The 27,119-nt window shown below is 47.0% G+C and overlaps 6 protein-coding genes across 6 annotated transcripts; 3 read left to right on the top strand and 3 right to left on the bottom strand.

Annotated features, from left to right (window-relative positions):
• Positions 1-829: 829 nt before the first annotated feature.
• On the bottom strand, positions 830-5,215 carry N7533_001282 (uncharacterized protein; the record flags this gene model as incomplete). Its single annotated transcript, XM_057097932.1, has 4 exons — positions 830-2,184; positions 2,249-4,655; positions 4,759-5,011; positions 5,052-5,215. 4 exons carry the CDS (start codon positions 5,213-5,215, stop codon positions 830-832), a joined length of 4,179 nt encoding a protein of 1,392 aa, XP_056966425.1.
• A 1,560-nt stretch (positions 5,216-6,775) lies between these two features.
• Positions 6,776-8,436, bottom strand: N7533_001281 (MDR family MFS transporter; the record flags this gene model as incomplete). The annotated part of the gene is made up of 2 exons (XM_057097931.1): positions 6,776-8,266; positions 8,359-8,436. 2 exons carry the CDS (start codon positions 8,434-8,436, stop codon positions 6,776-6,778), a joined length of 1,569 nt encoding a protein of 522 aa, XP_056966424.1.
• An 848-nt stretch (positions 8,437-9,284) lies between these two features.
• Positions 9,285-10,439, top strand: N7533_001280 (uncharacterized protein; the record flags this gene model as incomplete). The annotated part of the gene is made up of 4 exons (XM_057097930.1): positions 9,285-9,329; positions 9,386-9,983; positions 10,072-10,301; positions 10,350-10,439. 4 exons carry the CDS (start codon positions 9,285-9,287, stop codon positions 10,437-10,439), a joined length of 963 nt encoding a protein of 320 aa, XP_056966423.1.
• Positions 10,440-11,148: 709 nt separating this feature from the next.
• N7533_001279 (uncharacterized protein) lies at positions 11,149-11,861 on the top strand (the record flags this gene model as incomplete). The annotated part of the gene is made up of 3 exons (XM_057097929.1): positions 11,149-11,427; positions 11,545-11,692; positions 11,761-11,861. The coding sequence occupies 3 exons, from the start codon at positions 11,149-11,151 to the stop codon at positions 11,859-11,861; spliced, it is 528 nt and encodes a 175-aa protein (XP_056966422.1).
• Positions 11,862-16,292: 4,431 nt separating this feature from the next.
• On the top strand, positions 16,293-16,769 carry N7533_001278 (fungal specific transcription factor domain-containing protein; the record flags this gene model as incomplete). Its single annotated transcript, XM_057097928.1, has 1 exon — positions 16,293-16,769. One exon carries the CDS (start codon positions 16,293-16,295, stop codon positions 16,767-16,769), a length of 477 nt encoding a protein of 158 aa, XP_056966421.1.
• An 8,663-nt stretch (positions 16,770-25,432) lies between these two features.
• N7533_001277 (glycoside hydrolase family 71 protein) lies at positions 25,433-26,918 on the bottom strand (the record flags this gene model as incomplete). The annotated part of the gene is made up of 4 exons (XM_057097927.1): positions 25,433-25,938; positions 26,005-26,136; positions 26,191-26,722; positions 26,787-26,918. 4 exons carry the CDS (start codon positions 26,916-26,918, stop codon positions 25,433-25,435), a joined length of 1,302 nt encoding a protein of 433 aa, XP_056966420.1.
• Between the last annotated feature and the right edge of the window lie 201 nt (positions 26,919-27,119).

The raw sequence follows: 27,119 nt of genomic DNA, 5'->3' as shown, positions 1-27,119 counted from the left end.
TAAACCCTAAACCCTAAACCCTAAACCCCCTAAACCCTAAAACCTGAAACCTCTAAACCCTAAACCCTAAACCCTAAACCCTAAAATACTCTCGGGTTTCCACTAACCTACCACTCGGACAACGGGTTTCAACCCTAAAACTCACCACCCGGGCCCGGGCCCGGGTTAATATCAATGCCAAAACCCTAAAACCACCCTCTGACCGGGTTCTACCCCGAAAACCCTCATCTCATGGGCCCTGGGTCCCTTGCTATCTATATCAAAACCTTGTAACTGATTTACTGACTTTTGTTACTCTGATCTCTTCCTATGCACTCTCGGACGGGTTGGAACCACTAATCTAATAACAAACAACTTTGGAACACCAACATATATAACCCTAAACACCTATCTACAAACCCTCACCACCTATCTACAAACCCTCACCACCCATCCATAAACCCTCACCACCTATCTACAAACCCTCACCACCCATCCATAAACCCTCACCACCTATCTACAAACCCTCACCACCCATCCATAAACCCTCACCACTGGCATCTCTCGGAACATTCCCAACTTCTAAACCTCGATCTCCGTATAACACACGATCCCTATCACTAATGACCTTATCACTTACTATACAATCGTCCTGTATATCACCTTCCTAATACCCATCATATATCTATCCTCCTGACCCTATAATTCCCATATATTTCTACCGTAATCATCCCTCTCACCTGGAAATACACTGAATCAACCATGGAACCCGGCAACATGACAACATATATTTGGCCATCGTCTTTATTACTTGAATACGGAAAACACGAACGCCGCTCTCGATTTCCACCTACCCACCACGCTCAACTCCTTGATATGCTCTCCGTAACCAAATAAACTCTTCCGTAATCTGCGCTCGCTTTCGTCCACAATTCCGCGCCATCTGTCCCAAATACCGAATCAACTCTGTATCGTTCGCCCGGATATTATCCACCCCATGCTCACTCAATCGCTGGAACCACCGTTCTCGGATTACTGCATTGGCATGGGGCCCATGCACCATCATCGCAATCGTCGGAATCAATGCCGTACGATATCCATCACATGCCTGGACCGTCTGCGGACTATGCTCCGTTCGCCGATCGCTCCGCGGACATATATACTGCGGCATCCCACACCAAAAATGCGCCGTGAACCCATCGTACGAAATCTGCCGTCGAATCTTGACCATCCAATCCTTACTGGCCTGCGCAATCTTGCCGCTGCCCCCTTCACCATACCAACACTTCCACATCTCATGTCCATCGTCACGGCCTCCTTGGCTGCATGTCCAACAACGATCAACCCACTTCTCAATCTCACGGATCAAAAACTCTTCATCCTCATATTGCTGACCGGCCCTCCCATCCGCCTGCTGGCATAATTCGGCCCGTTGGATATCCTGTTGCCGAAATGTATGCTGGATGGCGATTGGTACGGCCCGGGCCATGGTGCTGGGAATATCCTCCGTCGGGCCGGCCATCACCGGCTCAACCGCCCCAACATCAACCATCGGGTCATCGGCGATAACGGGGGACGCGGATCCAATCCGGGACTCCTGGTCTTCCCAATTGGGCATACATCCATCACATGCGGACTCGACCACCCGATCACCACATCGCTGTCGTTGGTATTCCTCGATGGGTCCATCCAAATACCCATCCAATATCACTCGCCGGCAACCCGTCACCGCCGCCTCCATATACTCAACAACATGGGCATGGTCGTCCGGGGGCGCATCGTGCATCCAAAACGGACGGCATTCCCGCCCCATCGTCTGACCCTCGGCCTGGATGATAATCGCCTCGCTGGGCTGTCCATCACGCCCGGCCCGCCCACTTTCCTGCGCGTAATCTAACATGGTCCGGGGCTGACCAACGTGGATCACACTGCGGATATCGGGGATATCAATCCCCATCCCTAACGCACTGGTGGCCGTGATCACCGCCCCGGCCTGGTGGCGGAATGATGCCAAAATCCCTTCCTTGTCCACCTGCTTGCTATGGTATGCGGCACAACCTAATAACTCGGCCAATGCGGTGACATGGGCCCGGACGGTGGCATATATGATCACCCGGCCGGGGTACGCTCGGCGAACACGGTCCTGGATGAACTGGATCACACTCCGCATCTGCACCCACTGGAACGGATGGTCATATCCATCGTCTACGGGGATCGTATGGACACGATATGCGATATTGGGCCGGCTGGTGTGGCCCCGATATAATACCACTTGATCCCGGACCCAATGCATCCGATGGAATAATAATTCCTCGCTGCGGGGGGGGCAATGTCGCGGTCAACATCACGATCTGGGTGGCTGCGGTTCGTAACTTGCCCAACTGCTGGAATAATGGCCGGAATCGCTCCTGTTGACTTAATACCATATGGCACTCGTCCACCACAATCCGATCTAATCGCTGTAACATCCGCTGCCGGGTCACAAAATCGGCAAATGCATCGCTGTCGGTGCTCTCGGGCGTGATCAATACGATGGATACCCCATCGGGTGGCCGTCGGGGGTCCCATACCGCACATGAAATCCCCAATCGCTGGCATCGTGCTTCCATGTCACCGCGTAATGCAATCAATGGAACAACCACGATGGTTAACCCGGCACGGCCACTCACCCACGCGGGCAACATAAACAACACACTCTTACCTCCCCCGGTGGGCATGACCGCCACAATGGGGCTTACCCCATGCTTGATGGCTTGTAATACGGGACCCTGTTGCCCCCGCAATGCTACGGTGTTGCTCCCCATCATGTGCTGGAATGCCTCGTCTATGTTGGTCTGGTGTAAATCATATCGACGCTGCGTACGGGCCTCGGCCGTTTCGACTTCCCATGGGTTGGGCTTACGCTTGGTGCCGGGGGCCCGGCGGTCATGTTCGATACGGGTGGACTCGAATCCTAAAAAATAATGCCAATCCTGGCTCACCTGGCGGAATAACTCGCGGTGCCGGGCCGTGGTGTTGGGATTCTCCATCATCATCCGGCCATATTGCGTCCCGGCAATGCTGGCGGAATGCGCGGCCTGGATATCCGCAATGAATGCTCGGATCCCATCATCATCCATGGATGTCTCGTCGTCAATGTCGGGGGCCTCCTCCTCGGTGTTGGCCTGGAACTGACTGCTGGGGCGTAAATACCGCCGGCTGATGGCGATGGCGATGTCACGGTATGCCTGTAATCCCAACTTCTGCCCATCCAATCCAATCGCGGTCTCGCGCTTCAATACCTCCCGTAACCGGACGCTACTCCACTCGGTCTGCCGATCGGGATCCGGGGACCATACATACTCGGCCCGTCGACCGATGGTGGCGGCTTCGCCCCGTATATGCCGCTGATATGACTGCATCTGCTCCACAAATGGCAATACTAACCATAAATACCATATGACCAACTCACCAATCTCCCGGGGTAAATATCGGAAAATCACCTTGGTATCATTGGCCACATGGAACCCCTTATGGTATCGACTGACAAATGTGACCATGCCATCCTCAATGAATATATTGCGGCGCTCTCGCTCACTGTTACGATGCCGGATGCTCATTAACTCGGGACCCCGGCTGGGTTGACCGGCACAAACATGGACGGCCACGCTTAACCGCTCACGGAACTGGCTCACCACTCGAAAAAACCGATCGATGGCGGGCATCCGGAACCCGGCCCCGTGGGACTGTACAAACTGACGCTGTAATCGGGGCTCGTGGCGGATACGCTCCATGAACCACGTCGGACCCTGGACCGGCCACGATGTACGTAAATCCTGTAAAAAACTCCATCCGGTGGCACTCTGCGTGGCATCATCGTACAAATGATCCCACGGGATGGCTGGGGGCGGGTGATCGGTGCAAAACATCAACTCGTGGACCAACTGCTGCCGTAACCGGCCAACCAACCCATGCACAAATCCGCGGAAATGGCCCATGGTAAAATGGATCTGTTTGTACAACAATTCATCTCCGGACTTCCACCCGATATGACCCTCGCTGGGGGTATTCATAAATATCGTCCGTCCGTACGTACGTAAATCTAACCACCACTGGACGGGGCCATTGGTCCCACGAACCATGAATAAATCCACCAAATATGTGACCCATTCGGGGAACGTTCGGTCGGGATGCTGGCGCTGCTCCTGTGTCAATGCTCCTAATATGTCATCGCTGGTGGGGGGGGAACTACGCATGGCCACCGGGGATGGGGGGGCACTGCCATATCCTTCATCATCGTGGGCATATGCCTCATCGATGCCGATCATATCACCTTCAAACCATGGCGGGTTCTGCTGCCCGGCGAACCCACGACGGATCTCCGATGACCGGGGGTCTAACCGCAATGCTTTGTGCAAAATAAAAAACCGCGCGATCTTGATCAAACTGGATATCCGGGGGGGGAAATTCTCGGGCGTGGCCCAACCAAACTGCCCGCATCCAATCACGGCGGTGGCACAAATCATGGCACATCCATATTCATCGTTGCGGATCTTCTGGCGTAATAAATCGATGCAAAACGTTAATAATGCATGCTCGATGGGACGAATCTCGAATGGCTCGGGCTCATCATCCTCGGGGTCGGGACAACTGGCCTGGGCCTGGGCATGGCGCCACACGGCATCCCATAACTGCTGCTGTCGGGGGGGTAAATGAATACTTGGGTGATTCCCAATCATGTTCAATCTGGGATGGTGAATCAACCTGGGTGTCTGATATCGGGTACGGACGTGATCATACCTGGGTTCGTGCAAAAAACATCATAATCTGCTGCCACGGTGCCACATGCTTTTGAATGGCGGTGGCATCTAAATATGCCAATAATGGCTTATGTGGACTCTCGTCCTTCATCGTACGGACCACATCAATGCGTACTAAATGCCCGCACGCCTTGGCGATCTCCTGGCTCACCGATGCCAATCGCTCCATGGCCTCCCAAATGACCAATGCGATACGCTCTGGTCCCTCGGCATCCTCCTCGGGGCGCTGGGTACTCTCGAATAATGGCTGCCGGGGGGGTCCCTTGTAAATACCGAACCCACCCCGTCCGATTCAACCATGGCGTGGCTTCATCTAACTCCCCGGCCTGGATGATGGTTTCATGGGCCTGTTGATCTTGCTGCTGATACTCCTCAACCATTTGCACTAACTGGTGAATCCGGTCGGGGTCTTCCACGGGGTCTATGGGGGGGCTCATTGGGATTGGGCTGCACAATATGAATATAATGTGAACCGGGGCCTTGGCTGAATATACGCTGACACGCAACGGCTCGGCTATTGGCGTTAATGGCGGCCTGGATGGCTTTTTCCTGTCTGGGTGTGGGACGACCACGGCTTTGCTGTACACGATACTGATGGGCCTCTATCCAATGTGCCTTCATCGTACGGATCTGGCGGCATGTATATACCTCACATTGCTGGCACAATAATCCATCCTGATAAACGGGTAACTCGGGGATGGGTTGATCAATCTGGCGGGGCCAACTATCCACCTCTGGGTGATCATCAATATGATCCCACTGCTGGATCACTCTGTCGATATACTGTACCCACGAAATGGGTATCCGATGTACGGTACTACTTAAATGGGCCTTGATCTGTCCCCGGCGTACGGCACATTGACATTTCTGGCAAATCAACACGCGAAATTCGGCATTGACACAAAATAATTCGTGGGCCTGGTATTCGGTGTCCATGTCGGATATGGAAATCTATATATCGGCTGGTATTGTATATCTGGGAAATGGGATCAACTCAATGTTGTTCAAATGGACCCAAAATAAAATGGGATGATGATGGGGGATCTGGGAAAACCCCCCCTGAAATTTGAAACAAAAAAAAACAAATCCTATGACTAAACTACATATGGTGGTTGTTGATGTTGGTGGGTTTGACTGGTCGCGACCGGCGGCTGGTGGTTACCCCATCAAAAAATCTTGCTACTTTGTGGGGGACAAAATCGATACTGGATATGCTCTGATTGTGCTTAAATTTGGCTATGGAATAAAACTAATACTAAATTAAAATATATCGAAATCTGGAAACTCTACGACATTATTTTGCTAAATTCAATGGGGGTTTGAAATCTAAATTCAATGGGCCCTGGACCCACTTTTTTCCCCCATACTTAACAAAACCCTAAAAAATTCAATGGGCCTCATTGAATTTACCCCCCATGGGATAGGGTTACATGGAAGGGACAGCGCTCAGCACGCCCATTGCGTTGGAGTATGGGTTTGTGCGTGTTAAGGACCTTGAGTTGGGTACTATTGTGCGTCAGCGCTCTGCTTACGGGGAAGAGGATAAGTGGGGTTATGGTCGGAAGTCCATTACGAATGTAGGTCGAGTCATTGAAGCCCTAGACCACGAGACTGTGAGTGTTTTGTGGAGGCCGAAGAGGGGGGGAGGGTTATGTTGACGGTGTGACGGTTTTACCGTGGGAGAGGGAGCCGAGGAGACTGAGTAAATTGTAGGAGATTAGGAGATCCCATAATTGAACAAAACGGGTTACTCCTTTCTGTGGTTTCTGGTGGTAACTACCGGGGAAAACAACTTAGGTAATGGAAGAGAGTGAATGGAGGTATGAGCAAGTTGGCTTTTCTGTTCTTTTCGCTCGTCTAGGCTATCTGTCACTTTTTCCTGAGTCGTACTACGTAATGACCTCGGCACAGGCCCAACATCAGATAAGGAGGGATTCAGGGTGAGCCTGCAAGGAAACAGACGAGGTAGATTGACGTGCCCGAGGGTTAGATTCAGTTCAGTGACTGCGTTCCCCTCCGGCTGGAGTTCGTTCAGTTCCCGGCTTGGGAGCCTTCATAGATCTCCATTCAGACAAAGCCGCCCCCACTATAGATGCACAGCTTAAGCCAAGTGACAAATAAAACGTCCGCGCCAAGGCTGAACTATACGCATCTAGAACCGCGGGCCTGTTCGACTCAGGGAACTGCTCGAGGAACTGGGTTGCGCCCGTATGTGCTATCACTGACGCGCTGACACCCGGAGCCAAGGACCGTATTTGACTTGCCAACGAGTTCTGGAAGATCGTCTGCGCTGCCGCAACAAAAACGGTTGCACTTAGGTTCTGGACCAGCGTGATCAACGTCACGCCAATGGACACGTCCTCCTTGGGGGGAACGGTCTGCACCACATAGCTTGGCTGCCCGAAGCCTAGGCCCACCCCGAGCCCGTAGAGTGCCAGGTATCCGATCCACGTTCCGGTGCTTGTGTTGGGGGTGATGGTGGTTAGGAGGCCGGACCCGCAGGCGGTGAGGGTCGTGCCGACGATCATGCAAGGATTGTAGTACCCGATCGTGCTGGTTAGGATTCCTGCTACGACAGAGCACACGACGTAGCCGACGATCAGGGGCGTGATCATGACGCTTGAACCTAGCACCGAGCGGCGCTGAATCACCTGGAACCACAGCGGGATGTAGAGGATCGCGACGTAGACCCCGCCCGTGATGCACATTGCATATGACGCCGCCGCCCAGACGGACCGGCTGGCAGTGATACTTGACGGGATGGTGCGCGCGCTGACTCTCGAAATTGGCAGTGCCTGTACGAAGACGAACGCGGCGGCAAGGACAGCAGCCACCACAAACAGTGCGATGATGCGAGGATTCTTCCAAGGGTACGTCGAGCCGCCCCATTCGAGAGCTAACAAGAGACACACCAGCGATCCAATCAAAGTGATGGTTCCCACGAAGTCAAACTGCCTCAACTTTTCGGTCGAGCTTAGTGGTTGTGCGTGGTGATTGGGAGGCGTCCGGACGAGGAACGCACAGAGGATGGCCGTCATGAAACCAAGCGGCAGGTTGAGCCAGAAGCACCAGCGCCAGGTCGTCCGTTCTGCGATCGCACCGCCGATGAACGGGCCGACTATTGCCGCGACGCCAAAGACGGCAGACATAACCCCCAAGTATGTCGCTCGGCGCTCGAGCGGGATCACCATGGTAGTGACCATAATGGAGCCTGAGAAGATACCAGCTGCGCCGAGCCCGGCCACCGCGCGTCCGGAGATCAAAGCAGCCGAGTTCGAGCTCACGGCGCAGATGAGAGAGCCGAGCTCGAAGATGCTGATGGCCGCAAGGTAGACGAGCTTAATCGAGTAGAGGGCGTAGAGCTTGCCGTAGAACAGCTGGAAGACGCTCAGGGTGAAGAGATAACTAGCGGACCACCAGCCAACATCGCTCAGTACGTGGAAGTGGTTGCTAATTGTTGGAGTCACAGTCGCGAGAATAGTCTGGTCCTTTGCAGAAATGAGTTTCAGAATTCTGTGAGCTGCAAAGGGGGGGAGAGGTATACTATTCCTGTGAGGAACACAGCGAGGCAGAGCCCGACTATGATGAGGATGACCTTGCCTGTACCAGGTGTTGGAGGCTCATCGTGAGCAAGCGTCTCTTGAGCTGTTTTCTTCATTTTCACAAGGTGTTCCTAGGAGCGAAAGTAACAAGATGCAGTTGTCTGGCCTTTAAAGTTCGGGTGGAGTAACACAGATTCTATTATCAGCAAATAAGGCCATTCTAGCGAGCTCATAATGGCATGGAAATAGCTTTACAGTTAGTTATCCTCTTTGAGCATCGAGGGCGAAGCTTGCTACATGTAGTGGGATAACAAGATCTCCCGATATAACAGAAACCACTGGTAGATTCGTGTAAAGATCGAGACTTGGAGGGTGTAGAGGAGCTTCCTGATATTGAGGCCTGAGGCACTAATATATATCCTATCACCTAGTGAATATCACCTAGTGAAACGGGGAAGTGCTCGCTGGCAGTCCGCGCTCTATGAACGGGTCGAGGGCAACAACACCAAACGCCACCACCCTAGCGCTTTGGTAGTACGAGGAGAGCGAGTCGAGACATGAAACAAAACAAAATAATAATGGTGGCACTAGGCCCTAAAACAAAGAATAAAATCGGAAGCGCGAGGGGTGTCTGAGATTGCAACTAAGGCCATCTATGAAGTGGCGTCCGTTTCGGCGGCCTGAGACCGACGTCGCCTGTTATCGAGACTAAATCCCGACGAAACTAGGCAACAGTATAAACAACGTGTTTCATATATTAAAGATGGTAAATTGTAGCTGTATTTTCTCAACCACAATAACTTGTCTTGGCTCAAAGCTTATTAGAGTACTTGTTTAGCTTAAAAGTTTAATCTATTCAACTTTCATATAGAAGGAGGAGTTTTATTGGGGTTGCCTCCAGCTACCACGCTGCTTCACGTGACATCTACACCGACATTACGAACCATGATTTACTAATCCGGACATGTTAGGGTTTGATGGAGTCGATCTCGATTGGGAATATCCTGGCGTAGGTGACAGAGGTGGTAAATTGAAAACACGGAGAATTACGTTCTTTTGCTGAAGACGCTGAGAGAGACATTCGATGCAAGTGGGAACACAGTTGGTCTGACCTTTACTGCCCCCTCATCATACTGGTATCTGCGCTGGTTTGACTTGCCAAATATGGCAAAGTACATTGACTGGATTAACGTGATGTCGTACGATCTCCATGGAGTTTGGGATTCTCAAGATCCCATTGGCAGTATCGTCCAAGGACATACAAACCTAACCGAGATCAAAAGTGCCCTAGATCTCTTTTGGAGAGTCAAGATTCCTCCCGCTCAGGTGGTGTTAGGTATTGGGTTCTATGGCCGTGCATTCACTCTACAGGACAAGAGCTGCACAAAACCCGGGTGTGCCTTTAGTGGTGCCTCGGATGCTGGACCATGTTCAAACACTGGTGGCATGCTTGCATACTATGAGATTATGAGTATTTTGCAGGGAAATTCGACTAAAAGGGCTATTATCTCACCCACGCACGATAAAGAAGCGGCAGTCAACTACTTTACCTTTGATGATAACCAATGGGTCTCGTATGATGACAAGACAACATTCAAGCAAAAGGTTGATTGGGCAAATGAATTTGGACTGGGGGGTGCAATGATCTGGGCGTTCGATCTGGGTATGAATGACTGTTCCCAATGCACCATGCAGACGAACACACGTACTGACTATAAACCCAGATGATGATAGATACTCCGCTCATACAGGCCTTCTTGGGAGAGATATTATTTCAACTCACACACTTCAGGCTGAGAACAAAGCGGTATCAAACGCGAAATCCACTGTCATAGACTTATCAGCCTTCACCGGTCAAAAATTTTTCAAGTACACCAAGAAGTGTATCAAGCTGGATGATACCAAGGCCATGTCGAATGCCTGTGGTGACGGTTACACCGTCGTTGGTTGGGATGATGCTGGATGTGGCAAGTCAAACTGCGTAAGTGTGAGCCCTTGAGAGAGTGTTTTCGAGACCAACATCCTTCAGCACTGCGATAAGCCCATTTGCTGCCCTCACGGTGCTGCTCCCAAGGGCTGCAAATGGCGTGGTGATGACCTGCTGTCCTACTCCAGTTGAGCTCACCGGCTGTCACTGGACAGGTGGAAGTGGTGGTAACGATTGCGCGAATGCCAAGTGCAATCCTACCGAGCTCCAGATCGCAACCTCCACCCTAGGTGATAGCTATGTTGGATGTGACTGTAAGGTTTCCGCCAGAGCTCTCATCTAACGTGAAATCTAACGTGCACATCCAGGGGGGCGAAAAAGAGCAGCGTGCTGCACAGTGAAAAAGGCACCGACGAGAAAGGCAGTATGCACTTTGACCAAGTGCGATGATCAAGATACCGGCTTCTGTTCGGCAACTGATCGTAAATACATTCTAAAACGAGCTGCAAGCCAACTTCTCGCTGTCTCGCCTGTCTCTCCCAGCGAATCCAATCTCGAAAAACGAGCTTCCAGAGTGGAAAGTACGCTCCCATTGGGGCTGTTCGGGATCATTCGGGTCATTCCCAGGTATCCACCTAGGGGAAAGCTGTACACCATTGCACAGGCAGCTTTGGTGCTCAAGAAGGCTTTCAGGACACGGGTCGGTACCTGTGGAGGCTCTGTTTTGGAGGTCAGACTTGCCGGACAATCCCAACATCAAACTGATTGATGACCTTGAGACTGAACATCCAGTTGATAAGAGACTTCAAGACCCCTTCCTCACATCCGCAGCGACGGGCGTACTGTCCTCTGGACGCATTGCCTCTCTCGAACCAATATCTGAGAATTTCTGGAAGCTCAAATGGAGCTTCGCCCAGGCCAAGTTGGCCAGAAACCACCCGTGGGTAATAGCAAAGGGAAACAGCCAGCCAGGCCCGACGAGGGTTTTGCAGAATCCTACGGGTCGGAGGACAACCCATACCCCTTTATGGCCGTGCAGAAGTCACTCAATATTCGGAAGGGCAAAATCTTCGGACTGAAGGACCCGGTCGATTTGAGAAAGCTCAAGAAAGATGCAAAAGATGCTGTCAAGCTAGATACTATGGATGCAGCGGACGTGTTCCTTTCGAAATTGCAGGTGGTAAGTACCCCCATCTCACATCACCCCTAGCAAGCAAATTAATATGGCTGGGCATTCGCGGCCTTCGAGTATATTCGGCATGCCGAATTCCAAGCTCGATTTGACAATATGATGAAGAATGGATTCAAAACTCTGAGCGATATAGAAGATGCAACAGGGACTTATAATCTCCAAAATTGGTGGTCGCTCTGGAATGGTGATCATTTCGCGGAGGCCGACGTGCAGAGAGATGGGCAAATGAAGCAATTCGCATTGCAAGGGAGCCGTATGTTGAAGCATATGAGGCAGGCCACAAGCTGGAAACCCACGACCGTGTGATGGCTGCATTGCAAGCCTTTGAAGATCTCATCAGAAGTATCCAGATGCCGTTGGTCAAGAACTACAAGCAGACCAACCCCTACAATGGTGAGGGTCCAAGCGGGTCCAACTCATAAATATACATACTCCAGCCTGCCAAGAGTCCAAGGTTGGAAGAGTCCAGCGCGTTGGATTTTGTGATCAGGCAATGTTGCTTAGGTACGATAGACCCAGGGTAGGCCACTCGACTGGCTGGTGTCAAGTGTCATGCATGCTTAGATCATACATATATTCCGGCCCGTCCCCCCGGGGGAGGGGGGGGGACCCGCAGTAAGAAGTCTTGGCAAGGCGGGGAGGGCGAGTCAACACGTCCCCCCCCCCTAAGTACCTCATATTTCAAGATGTTTCGATCAGGCTTTTTAGAAAGTTTATCAGAGTGGTCTAAACTTTTCTTTTATCTGGTTGAATATACTAAAATTAGGTAGGAAGGGCAAACCCTAAGGGGTCCGATTCTTGTGGGTGATTTTTTGATAGGGTATGCCAAGGCCAAGACCGACGGGTAGTCTATACCCTTTTCGGCTAGCTATCCAAGCGTAGGGTTTCTGCCTTCGCTTTAAGGTATTTAAGGGTTTCTAGGGTAGAGACTAGGGTTACTGCTTATTGGCTAATCACTAAAGCTAACTAAATTCGGTTTGCACTAGTTACAGTGGCGTTGTAGTAGTTTGAAACTCCCGGCAGGAAAAAAGATAGGTCTGCTCCACTAAAACCTCTGTTCAGCGAATGGTATGTAGTTTGATAAGGGGCTTGTGCCCAGCTTGGTGGGCGGTAGGCCTAGTGTGGCTGGCGGTATAAAAGGCGGTAGAAGAAGGAGTTTCAAACTACTGTAACGCCACTGTAACTAGTTACTAGGTAAGTTAGCTTAGTAAGTAGGAGTTAACGTAATTCACATACGGATGGCGCACACAAGCGGGTGGTGCACACTGCCTACCACTACATATTTGAACTAGAATTTTACCACCAAAACACCATTAAATTCAAATATCTATCTACTGGGGCACCATGTTATTGAATGCCCTACATTCTGACTGCTGTTGCATCTTCCCTGCCGCTGTTTGGTTGGTGGAGGTGGCAAGACAGGTGGTTCAACCGGTCCTGGCAGAGGTTGCTCAATATGTATATTCAACAACAGTACTGTACACATACGTGATCCCCATGCTGTATCGCTAATGGTAGTATCCCTTGAGAACAAAGGTGACCGATAGATGGGGAAAACGACTCTGGAGCTTTGCGGAGTGCCATGGGGCGACAATATCGATTTCCTGCACTGATTGAGAGTGATGGCGGGACGGGCTGTGATGCGAACCCCTGAACCGCCCGACCGTGACGAACGCGAAGCTTCGCCACTGTGACTGGCAAGACCGAAACGCATCACTAGACCACCTAGAATCTATGCTCAAGAAGAACAAGAAATCGACAATGAACAGAGGCAGAAGTGACCTCAGTAAAAGAGGAGAACTGGACCTGAATCTTAGCCTGATAGGGCAACTTCGGATGACTCCGCGACCGAGAGTGACAATCTTGATGTGAACGATTTGGTGAAAGAGATCGCTAAACTCAGGACAGAAATCAGTATATGAGACGAGTTACACAAGGAAGAACTACAAAAAGCCAAAGTAGAGTTCGGTGCTGCCCTCGCTGGGGTCTGGCACGAGCTACAGAACCTGATAGATAGGACCCTTAGGTTAGGGCAGGCTTGCTCCCAAACTTAAATCTTCAGGAAGGAGGAGGAGAATAGGAGGATAACAGATTTATCCATCCAGCTACTTTGTCTAAGCTATGTTGAAGGAATGAAGTTTTATTTGAGGATAGTCTGATCCAGAGTACTAGGTAGACGAGTCTGCTGTGCCGGTTATTGTATAGAAAAATATATCAATTAATCATCATACGTATGAACACTTTCTCTTGTATTTTGTTGAGCCAAACACCCACCCAGCTTGAATTTTGATACAAGCGTTCATGCTCATGGTGAAAGTTTCTGCTCCTTGTATTTGTACCACCGAGATTGTTATACATATTACCCTGAAACTCATTTTTGAATGTTTTGGTACACCTCTCGCCACATCCGCTCCCAACATCAGTATCAAGGCCGTTATTGCCTCATTTGAGCGCCCTGGGAGCGCGAAAGTGATGTTCCCGCAGCATCAAAGCTGTCTTGATGACTATCTTCTCTAACGAAGATGCTAGTTCTCATACTAGCACAGTTCACCAATCCTCAAACCGTAATCCCTAGCGAATATACAGCCTTTTGGTTGCACAGAAAGGATGTATATACTCCCAGAGCCAGGACTTGGATCAAGGTTCTTTGAGCTAAGGATAAGTAGAAGCGGGTATGGTGGCAACTCAATTACACAAGGCATTACTATGGGTAGCACACAGGGAGAATATGTACCTACCGGACTGAGACCCTTCTTAGTAGCTTACAAAATAGGCTTGCGCATTTGCACGCACTCTTACTTTCCCAAATCAAGTTGCCAAGGCTGCTTCAGCCCAAGTCGGTTAGACATAAAACGACCCCTGGTTAGAACAGTTTGAAGGGTTTGGTAAGAAAAAAGACGATGACGACACGAGTGCAACCTTGGACGCCCCTCCTTTTCCATTGCATCTGCTGTTTAACATCTTGCACTCCTCACAACCTATCGTTAAACATGCAATAATGACCCCTAGCTTACCCCCATCAAAGTCACGACTGATTTGTGATATAATCGAGAGCAACCTAAAATCACTCATATCACTAATGCAGCATAATACACTAAACATATTAGATATCTTCGTTCCAATCTGCGAATGTTAAAAACTCCTGTAGCGCACCCCCCAGCAAAAATAAGATTAGTGCAGCAGCTATGCTCGAGGTCCTCTTCCATTGACTATCCGACAACATCGGGTGAATCTGGGTGAAATAGTGGATGTTCTTCGGGGAGAAATTAATATCTATGTGGCCAACTATTGAATCAGTCGCACTCTGGTAGCAAAAGGCTAGCCCAAGAAAACATCCTGGGACCAAGTAAAGAAGCACAATACGAAATTATGAGACTACTAACTTCATAATTTGTCAGAATATGAGTCGTATAACCTGCCCTACATAGAAGAATCTTCTTATGACGAGCGGAAATGTTATAGGAGTACAGGTTGGGCTCCGCTTAGAGTAACCCCAACTCAAGTGGCCAAGTTTCATTATGATCACCAATACCGGGCCTTGCCGGCATATTTGCAAGATGCTGTACTTCTTTCTCGTGCCACTCAGGGCTCAACTGATAATCCTCAATTGGATGAAAATACTCAGTAGTTTCTACATTATTTTAGCAAATATCCAGAGCCCGAGTCGGTATTAGTGATACTTAAAGCGCCCTCTACCACTATTAGTGGATATGATTATTGTATTTTAGATACAGACCTGAGAAAGAAGGCGTGACTGTTCATAACAGGATACCGCATTTTACTGTACGGCCCGCCTTTCCCAGTAAATCATCACAGCCCTGTCCTAGAATCAGCAGAATGATGCTTTCTTCAGGACCGATAATGTATTATTTCCTGGAATCCTATTAGATAGGGATTCAGTTGTTTCATAGCTGCTATCAGATCAACGGGAAAAAAAAGGTACCTACCAGAAAAAGAGGCTTTTAGAGGACCATTGAAGCGGTACTACCCCTTTCAAGTCAAAAAAAGTCAGCGTATGCAATGTAACTTACCGCTAGCAAGCGATTGGATATTCATGAGTTAACATTTTCTTCCAGTTTGTATGGTAAATTCCAAGGTTGGCTCAGCCCGTAACCTCGGTGTGGTCATCATCGAGTAAAATATGCAGTACATGGGGTATTTCAACATTCCCTCGATCGTATCTATGTCTTTCCCATAAATTAATTAGGTTTATTTTGGTGTGGTTCCACTTGATCTCATTAGCTCTATTAGCATAATAGTCCATACAGTTTAGCAAATGCTGACGAGAAATAGCTCAAAGCCAATCGGATTAACCCTCCGATGGAACCTTACTGCATTGAGGTCGGCCTCGCGTATATGGAAAAATGTCACATGGGGATAAGGGTGTTCTCGGAGACTTTTACTTTAAATTTATTGTTCTAGGCAAAGGCAACTACATATACATGTGCTACTTTACAAATAATAGCCTATTTTAGTCGGAATATCTCACGGATACAGGTCCATTTCTTGTTCAGTTGTGTTATCTGCATTTACCTAAGCGGTAGATGGAGGGTTCATCCACTTTCCGAACTGCATGCAACAACTGCTTTAACAGTAAGAAAAGGGTACAAAAATTCGGAATCCTATATGCCGATATTAAATCAAGATTCTTATCATGAATTGGTAAAATTTAGTGTGACAAGTTATTTCCTTGCTCTAGCTGTGCTCAACACGGCCACGCATGCCAATACACAAGAAGAGACGGAAGGAGACGGCGCGAGGTAGAACCCCAGAACAATTTTTTGCAAAGTGGAATCAACTATCTCGAATGCTTGGTCCGACAATTGACACCGGCTACCCTGCCCGACGCAATTATGATTCTTGAGCGATTGCGTGGCAGTGATTTCATGGAGGGGCCCGCTATATCGCCTGCTTCACAACAGCACGATGGGGGTGAAGGCTCCTCTACGGTGTATCAGAGTATAGGCGACACCACGCTCTTTAGCTTCAGCTTGGATATTTTACCAAATGAAACTACGACGTCCCTCGTAATCAAATCCTTCTTTGAATTTGTCAACCCAGTCTTCTATATCACAACACCAGAGAGGTGTGCAGATCTCATGAACAACATCTATCACAACGATAATGAGCCTACGATCGCTGATATATGCGAGTTGTATGCTATTGCGGCTGCCGGGTGTCAATATGAGGATACAGTCACAGAGACGGTGTCGTCATCATTTGAGTTTATCTCCTCCCAAAACACTACTCGGAAAATCAGGTCCTCGGGATCTACAAGGAATGAAATGCTGCCTTGGGTTATCACAATACTGGGAAATCAGGGATATTAGTAAAGCAAAGTGTTTAATAGGTCAGTTTCAGGAAAAGTTTTGGGTTATATCGCCGCGTCTCTCTAATCATTTAATAGCGTATGCTGCAGAACTTGCAGGTCAATGCATCCCAAGCATCTCATCGGATATTTCGCAAGTGATAGAGTGGGTTCACTGGGCTAAAGTCTTCCGGACGATTAAAATGTTACAGTGGTAAGCTTTCGTATAGAGTATTACTATCTATAGCTTACTTTTATAGCTGGATGTCGGTTATACTTAACCATCAATTTAACGTAGTCGAAAGTGAGATGTTATTAGTAGGTTTTACCCTAATCATAGAGTTGAATGCTGATACTGAAATGCGATTTCTCGACATTAGCTTCATCACTTAGCGATGATAGAACCCCGACCCGGAGATGGTAGCCCGGTTGAATATGGCACAGTACTTGCACAGCTGAGCAAAATTGCGTTTATGTGTTCGGATCTCTTTACTTCCTCTATCTGCAATCCCAATTCTCCGTGGGAAACTGTGGAAACACAAAGTAATAGGTTGGATTCATGGCATCGAGAGCTCCCAGAGAATGTGAAGCTCCAACACCTCCTAAATGCTGGTGATATTGAGTATTCTTTGTCTGAAAGATCCTCCCTTTTAGTCGTACATGTGGTATACCTCACAGCTCGACTGATTGCTTACAAGCGCAAGTTCGAAACCTGTGGAGTTTTGGAGGTAGCAAGAATCCCTGAGACTGTTCTTGATACATGCACCCAGACTGCTAGACAGATTGGGTGGACCATTTCACTTCTTTCTCGTCATGGCCCGTTTTTGAGATGTTGGCTTGTCAAGTAAGTCGACTCCCGTAAAGCCCGATGGTGTTGATTGCTGATCATATTCTCATATAGCTACGCGTCTTTTATCTCTTCTGATATTTTAATTTTGAGTATTTGTCGGTCTCTATTGAGAATCCCTGATCGTGATACTATTTTGACAGATCTGTCGAGGGTTAAATCTGGCTTTGACCTTCTGGCTAGCGCCACAAATTCATCTAGTACGGCTGCATATTTTGTGCGTAAATTGACACCTATGTATGATCAGTCCAAAGAGCTTGCGAGCAATTTTGGAGCCTTAAGTCATCGTTGGCGAGACCCTCGAATGAGCGTTCACACGGTTCTCAATAACCACAGATTATTCGACCCATCGCAAGTTGTTGTTTTGTTGGGGGAGGTCGTTTGTGCACTGGTGATCCCTGATCATCTCTAAATTTATCCTTCCTTTTGCTAGAACCAGTCATTGAGAAAGTCGATAATATAACAGAGGCGGCCAGCTAACGTAACTCCCGGCCGATCTGTCCACCCCATCAAAAATCGCATCTTCCGGCCACTCTACCTATTTCAACCGCCTACGATACCACTAACTCACACCGGATCCTCGTAGAGCTTGGCTAACCAAAAGGGTACGATCTTATTAGCTCTATCTAATATAAAGATAGCCGTATCAAATCCATACATATAGTAGCAAAGCTATACGAGGTACTACAATCTACCTTATAGATATATACCCCTAGCCAAGTCTCATATAGTGATAAACACCTATTAGACTATAAATTAACTTAATGTAAAGAGGATTCACTCATTAAGTAAATTATCTCTATATAAATATATAGGGTAATATCTAGACTCTCTACTATACAAGATATAACGTGTTTTATCACCGAGCCGCCACCCCACCTACATTACAACGATATGTATTGAATATTATACAACCACTATATGATATATTGCAAAAACTAAGCAATATTCACAACTGGGCGCCTATTCTGCTTGTGCCCTGACTTTCTGGAGTTAGTACAGCGCGACATAGGCCTCTCAGTCGTTGTCTTTGTAGCTGCCGGAGCACGCCATGGCACCTGGTTTATTGCTATTTAGTGCTTGTGCTCAATTTGTAGACGTAATTGTATCTCTTCGGTAGTTATTCCACCTTCGTATACCAATTACTTATTAGGTAAGACCTTTTTTGCTACTTTTATCTATTCTCCACTATTATACACTTATATATAGTCGTCAGTAATATAAGCTAAGCTAATTAGGGTTTAATTGTGTATCTTTAGTAGTCTACTCCAATTACTGATATATATCACTATTAAGTATAAATCTTGATCCCCTAGTAATCACTTAATTAATACTGCGTAGTATCGAAAATTAATAGCTTTTAATAGTATATAAGGTATAAATTTATAACTACTAGTTGTTACGGACCTTGCGACGAGGGGCCGCAACTTACTGATGGGCCACCGAGAGCCAACCAAACCGAAGGGGCATGCATTAGCTCCAGAAATCACGTGCACAACGACGGGTACCCAAGGCATCCCCAGAACTACGGGTCGAGAACAATTAAAGGTCACGTGACAAGCAGCCGGAATCAGCCTCTGGTTCACCAACTCAAACTATACTGCACTTAGCCACACGACGGCTAGCGCGACGCAGGAAACGGCCACGCTTTCACACGCACCAGATTACGCCTAGAATACCAGGACCTGTGAACCACCACGTGACCACACGACAGTGCCCGTTCCGTTCGTACGGAACGGACCTGGCCTGATGACAGGACAGGAATCCCATCCTCTCGTTAGGATAGGATTCCCGTCCACGGGATAGGAAGGATTAGATATATAAGGGACGCTCCTTGCGCGTATGTATTTAGTTCTTCGCGATTAATCAATCTAAGTTACTACAGTATACCTTTTGGGATTACTCTTCATTCAGTTTCAGTCTTGTGACAAACATACTACAAGTAGGGGAGCTCTTCGGACTGACCTACTTGGCGCACTACCTGGCGCCTCCTTCGAAGTTACTCTACAGGATCCGAGTCCGTATAAGGCTTAGCATAGCAACGGTACGATTGCGAGTTGATACTTAAGGAGTACGAGTGATAGATATCACGACGACCAAAGACACAGACGACAACCGGTAAGTTGTCTACCCAGATCTAACCACTCACCGTGACCAGTTAGCAAAGCGTGTAACACTAGTACTACTATATGATAGTAGTAGTATAGGCAACAGAGGATAAATATTAAGTTTTAATAATACCTAATACTTTCAAACTACTAGTAATTATAGAGGATATATATTCTGAATATCTAAATAAGAAAAATCTTCTATACTTATAAGATAGTCAAAGACTTAGCTATATTCTAGTTAAGAATCTTAACTAAAAGTCCCCCTAAGGAGCCAGCGGCCCGCAAATGCGGACCGAGCTATTTAAGGGCCGAGGTTAAAAGATATAACTAATATATAGTTAAGAACACCTTTTAAAAGGGGAGACTATGTAACAATCGAAGCTCCCTCAGTGCCTGAGTACGTGCCTAAATATGTGACCCAGGCAGTCGCTCACGTGTAGATTGTTGCGATAGGAGCTTCTCTCCTTCTTCTCTTTTCTCTCTTAGCTTAATACTTTCGTTCAATACTACTGCTATCTTTCAAAGCATCTGAGTCCTTACATTTACCTACTTAGTAGGACTAGCCACACAAGAGGGCTCCGCCTACATGCTGTGGATGTGGAGGAATTGGCTATAAGATTAATCAATGTCAAAATCACTAGTTTACGATCAATTGATGCATTTGGTTTACGATATTCTATATTAGAAATTTTGAGTCGTGGTAGGTGGCCAGGACGGCCGGGAATTACATTAATACTATTTTAGAAACCGGATGACTAAGTAATAGGGAATTTTGTATATTCTTATATTGACAGACAGAGAGTGGCGGACCTAAGACACAAAAACACCGAGAAGGAAGAATATGCCAACAGGTCCCCTAGACAGTTTCACAATCAGGATTCTGAATCTTGCGTTTCTGACTTTCAAACTCGAAAGTAGATTGTACGGTCTGTTATTCTTATCACTTGAATCCTTTGCAAACGAGGAAATTTATTTTGATATATGCTTATCAACTTATCTTTGGAATCGGAGCTTGAATCTTGTCATCAAATGTCCCTGAAAGTGCCATAATACGAAGCCTATCAATTCAATATGAGCCATAAGAAACTGAACCCACATTCGGAAGAACAGAAAAGCAGAGAACGCACATACCAAAACGGCCAAAGGAGAGTACTTAATAATTCCTTGGTGATCATAGCACACCTGAAATTTGAAACAATTCAATCCAAGGCGGAAGCCGCTAGGCCAGGATGTAACCTACATCCTGAACGGGCTGAATGGCCTTTGAAATCAGCCCATAAGCTTTCCAATTTGCAGGCAAGCTTTTCTGACACTGAAGCAATCAACAATTTAGCTTAAGTACATCAAAGTATGACGACATGATGGTCTAATATTAAAGTTTTCCAATCATTCAGTGTCAAAACACACCATTTCGAATTCAAGTTTTCATCAGCTGGCTTGAGGAATAATTCAGAATCATGTATGTTAATAATAACATCTTTAGCCGCCAGGCTTGAACCCAATTTTTACTTTCTACTTGGATGTCACACACAAGGTTACGTTCACTATAATTTAATAGAGAAATTAATTAATGGAATTTGGCTGTAAGGTTACATCAGAAAATTTGTCAACGAGGGATTTAAACTTTGCGATAGACATCACAAAACTGAATCGACTTCAAATTCGCGCAAAGTCTGTATATATTACAGATTTCCCCGCCTTAGGTCAATGGCACTCTGCCAACAGATAGAGTGTCAAAGCGTCAGTGGTGGGTGTGAAATCACTCGGTACGAGTCTTTCTCATTCGTCTTATTTGGTGATTTAAGTCATCTGCGAGTGGGGCTTGTGTTACGCACAACCAAGACACTGGCCTGGTATAAAGGTATCCACTTGAGTCCAGTCAATTATTCAACCTACAATCTTCAACAACATATCATGCAACCAATACGCTGGGAAAAGGGAGAAATATTAGATGTGCCTGGGAGAAAGTGTTACATGGGGTGCGTCTATCCTTGGGGTAGCTCATTTTCTGGATTGGATTTCAGCTATGTTGTAACAATCGAAGCTCCCTCAGTGGGAGCGAGAATATAAGTTATGTATCAAATACGATCACATGCAGAGAATTCACAAGAGTCTCTTGGGCGAAGGTTTTAAGGTGTATGCATTCAGTGTTGTCTCTCCAAAGACTGCCGGAGAGTCAAATGTCATATGAGCTAGTACATAGTATGCTAGTCAGGACATGCTCTGCTTTACAACATAGTTTTTTCCCTTTCACGTCTTTCACGGGCGTAGATCTAAAATCTTCGAGCTCATGGCTCACCTTCAGTGAACTGGTCACAAATCTTTGATGAATTTCAAGATAATTGAGTATCATGGAGTTTATCATTTCTCTCAATTCAGTACATCTACCCAGTACTACTGACTCAATAACGGAAGATTTAAGTCGAGCCTGGACGACATGACGTTGTACTCCATTGACACGAACCATTTCAGGAGGATAATTTGCTCGAGACTTGGATCTGAATGATCCTGAGTGGCGAGATCCACCTGCTGAGCTGCCAAGTAGATATTTCAAACATGACTAGTACTAAGTGTATAAGGTACCATTGCTTCAATTTCTGCACCAATCATCTCTTAGATTGCTTGCCATTCTAGTAGCAACTCCTGACACAATATACAAACCATCAACGCGGTACACGTTTATTTGAAACAGCAGTGAAAGTTCCTAGAAGTTTAAATTTGTAGGCACTTGCCACCTTGTGGATTGATTACAAGAATGAGTTGATATTGAATGACGCCATGAATCGAACCTAATCTGTAATTTTTCCTGGGGATAGTAAAATAAGCAAGCAGAAGCTTTTATGTGTCGCTCAATATGAAAGCAATGGGAGGAAGAATATCGTATTTGTAATGATTATTTTAGATGATTAGAACAGGCTGAGAGTAGATAATTAAGAAATTTATAATGTTTCAAGATCTCCAATTTTACGCAGGATTGTATCCTCGGGACTGTCATTCAGTAAAAGTTGATCAACCTCACACCAGACGCGTAATAGATTGCCTTCGGCTATTTTGGCCACGTCTTCGTCGGTGACTCCTCGCCGTAGAAGTCCAGCGATAAATTTCGGGGACTTGGACACGTGCTCCAAGCACTATGCCATCTTCAGAATGTCGTCGAAATTACTCACCAACCGACATGGTCAAATCTGGCCCCGAATACTATACACAATATATGCTCCACGACTTGATTCAGGGGTGCATGCTCTACATCGTGCCGAGCAGTCTCGCTACGTGATCAGAGACTGTGCAAGAGATAAATTAGGAGCAAAATCAACTATGGCTATTGAGCATTTCTCTTCAACGAATGCCAGAACATTATCTGGCATGTTACGCGGGTGTGGACAAAATGCGTGTTCTGGGCTATGGCTGAAGTTCACCAGAGCTCGGCTGCAGTCCACTCGGGCTTGCCAGCACCCATCCCATTGCGTATACTCTCGTGGCTAAGATTAGCCAGGCCAATCACAATTCCCAGTAATGCCGTGGGGCTATTCGGCAGGCGTTAGAAGAACTCAGGGTAGGCCATCTGCAGACTTTACAAGACATCCACCTACTCAGCCGTTTCTCGCATACATATAGCAAACCATTTAGCACATGTCCTGTATAATTATTCTGCGTTCATAATTTATTGACTCAGTTCATAGCTGTCGTCAGAAAGGTGTGTGGCATCAGCCGGGCAGGGTCCGACGACACTCCAAAGTTACTCCCAACGTCGCTGCTTGAGACGGGGAAGATCGCCATGGCCAGGCAAATCCCCGAGGGTGAAAGGATCGGTTGAGTCACTTTCGTATATATGATTACGCTAGTGCGTCTGCACCATCATGAGAAAGTCGTCATATTAATCTACAATCAGTTTTCAGTTGGAATCCAGTTGAAAAATAGACAAACTTACCCTTTTGAGATACATTTTACCGCTTAGCGGCGCTTCCCTGAGAGTATTGTGTTTATATTCTTGTAACGTAATGGGTGCGCGGGTCAGAGGGTTCAAATGCCAGGGCCGGAGAAACCAAATAACAATACCGTCGATCATTGCAGAAATAAAGAACAGCCAGCATTGGCAAAACGATAAGCATTCTTAGTTGAAGAGAAATATGTCCAAGTTAAAATTTGCCCGGCGGGCTTTGATGAAGGGCAGGAAGAGTGCTTCTGAGTGGAGAGGGTTTAGGACTAGAAGATGTCTATGGAACGCGACGGGACAAGGCTTCCATTGTAGAGCCCTTCTAATCAACACAAAGTTCGGAAGAAACCTCAGCTCTTTCAGCTTGTAGTGCTTAAAATGCCTTCAAGTAAAAGAAACTATAAATGCCACATACGATAGATTTAGTGGTCTCTAATTGGATCTGAGTCTCCAAAATAGAAGTAACGTCGTACTGCATAGTGCGTCGCGTATGCCTGATTTCTAGTCATGTAACTATGGCACGGTACTGTACCCGTCACATTGGTCAGCACTATTACAATGTATGACACAGGTCTAATTACCATAGGAATTTCGAAACTAAAGTTTCGCAGACCCAGGCTCCCATTCAATAGTAAGGTACAGGGATTCTAGAACAGAAGTCCGAGACGTTCAAGGAATAAAAATTGATTTCAGCTATAGAAAGGAGATTGTCCCAAAACAGATCGGCATAGTCTCAACTTCTACTCTTGATCGGCACGTCAGGATGTAAAGCAGTGAAGGAAGGATATTAAGAAAAGAATTTTTAGATTATTTAATTTTTACGTCACTTGTCAATGCGCCTTCTCGCCAAGCGTGGGCTTGTTGCCAAGGGTATGCTGAAAGATATATACCTAGTAAGCCGTGGACGAAGATGATTAATCATATGATATAGTTCTTGTACCTTAATTCTGTTACGATTTTCGGTAGGAGAGAGGTCGAAATAATGTACGCTTTCGACCTGAGATGATGTACTTCGAACGGAGACGCCAGCGTCTTCATCAAGCTCACTTCATAATCTAAGGGTCACATTGAGAATCTTATAAGCGTTTGAACTAAATCGGACATTTTCGATGTGTGTTAAGGAAAGTCTATCAAATTCAATAGAGCGATTCGGGGCCTTCCCAACGTCTTTCAAAGTAGCGTTCATCTTGGGTTAGGTTAGGTTGGTGTAGGACACTACTGTCTGGAAGGAGCCGGATGGCTAGGCAATATGAAGCTGTCCATGAAGAACTATGGAAGCGCTAGCTAAGAATATGGGCGGGTCACCTGACTATCCCCACAGTTGGATTGGGCTTCAATTCCGAGTAAATAGTGTACATGATCAAACTGCGCGACCGTCAATTTCTCCATGTTTCTAATAAGCCAAGGAAGGCAGTGGAAGGGCAATGATCTAAAAAGAAGCACTGCTCAAGAATTGTGGCCACCGCTAAATTTGAATGGCCAAGGAGTCTTGACATGCCGGCAGATCTACTTAATGAAATCTCAAATAATAAAGTGTGTTGGTTGGCCGAAACAATGACTAACCTGACTAATCAAATATTCTTTGACTCGAAACCGAATTTTTCGCGAAATACTGAATAATATGGGTTCTATTGAAGTTGTGAAAACTTTCTTAGACTATAAGAAGTAAGAGAACAATTGACTTCTGCGTCTGGAATTGGATTCAGTCTCTCTCTTGAGAACAATGGGCCAAAGAACGCTTGGCTAACCATAGCTCGCTTGCATATAGCTTCCGAGTTGGTGATGCCACTGAGCTAGCTAGTGATCTTTCCAACATAGACATTGAAATTATATTTAGTGCAATTGTCTTCGATGGCCAGCCCTCCTTTGCCACTAAGAAGCGTCTGTCCAACACGGGTCACAGTGAATGATTGATTTCCAACACCCATGGTCACGTTCGAGGTGACAATACCCGCAGGCACAGGAATGATAGCAGGCTCGTTAGATCCACTAATTACTGTCAAATTTGCAGGACTTTTCAGCATAGTAGTCACGAAGACACTGTCGCTCAACATGCCAATGCCGTTTGGTGCTGGTAAGGGGTCTCCCGTGCATATGATGCTCTTCGGGGTAGGGCGATACCAATACACAATTTTTTCCTCATCCACAGTAGGCGCGTTGGCTCCAGCCTTATACGCTGCGATGTATGGTTGATAAAGATCACGCCATCCGTCATGGGGCATCCCAGCCGCCCACTGGGAGGAACCGTCGTCACTATGATGTCCTGAGTACGGGCCAATGTAGTGAGACTCGCCATAATCTAGAGACTTTGTAGTCAGAAGTTGATGTTTGAAAGTGGAATTATAGTACTCCGAAATCAGCATACCGTTCCACGAGATTATTTCAATCAGATCGGGCTGCATGGAGAGCATTTGTTCCCAGCGCAGCGTTGGCAAATTCTCGCAGATGAACACCCAGTTCTTGGAATTAAAGTGAGTTGCGAACCAGGGTGACACAGCTGTCGATTGGTTAATACATTTCGATGCACCGAATAGTGTTGGCGAATACTAACGAGCCATGTACGTTTCCCCAGCAAGGTCCTGGATAAACCTGTCATCCCATATTGTTGTCATCGGTCCAGGGATAATGCTGTTTCCCCCATCCGTAGGCCAGGCGTACCATGAGAATGCGCCATCGGCGCCTCTGGCAGCATTACTTGAAGCTTCTGCCGGATCCTGAAGATTTGGTAATGCATGGATTGCCTGTGGCGTGCCCTGCTTGACAGGAACCCAATTGAAGCTATCTCCAACAAATGTACTCACGACCGCACCGCCATCATATATCATCTGTGCTGGGTGGCTCGCATATTTTCGCATGTAATCTGTGATTTTTCCTGTATCTCCATTGGTCCAGTAAGCGAAATCGAAGGAAATGAAGACCTTGAAGCCGACCCTCTCGGCAGCCTCGTATGCCAGGGCCAGCTGGGCTGGCGTGTAACTGTCCACACTTGCACAGTTAAGTGCAAATGCATCAATACCAATGGACTGTGCCGTGGTCATATCCACCTCCCAATCTGCGAGCTGGTAATTTTCCACGATGCCAACCTATCCGCAACGCATTTCTAGTCAACCACGGGATAGGGTCTCACTTTCTGAGTCTTGTACTTACCATAAAATGGGCGAAAACATATTTCTTTTGTGACTTGGTGCTGGTTAGTCCCCCAGTGAAAGTTGAGAAACCTAATGTGGGAAATAACAAGCCCAGAACTCCTATAGCACTAAAAAGGGCTCTCAAATTCATGACGGTCCAAAAGTCACTATGTGTCTCACTGTTGAATTTTCACTACCTTAATTCTTTTGCTAATTATAAAAGACCATGACCGGGTTATATTGTATAATAAATATGAATTCATGATCTATAAGAGGTTCTTCCTGTATTCCACCACCCCGATTGAAAAAAGTAGTAAGGCACAATCTCAGTCTAATTTGCCGCTCTGGCTCC

This window comes from Penicillium manginii, assembly GCF_028828005.1.
Source record: "Penicillium manginii strain IBT 31320 chromosome Unknown utg000001l:1.0-3466041.0:1.0-3467806.0, whole genome shotgun sequence".
NCBI classification, from domain to species: domain Eukaryota; kingdom Fungi; phylum Ascomycota; class Eurotiomycetes; order Eurotiales; family Aspergillaceae; genus Penicillium; species Penicillium manginii.
Note: the sequence above shows the minus strand (reverse complement) of the source record. Positions and strands in the feature narration are given on the sequence as shown.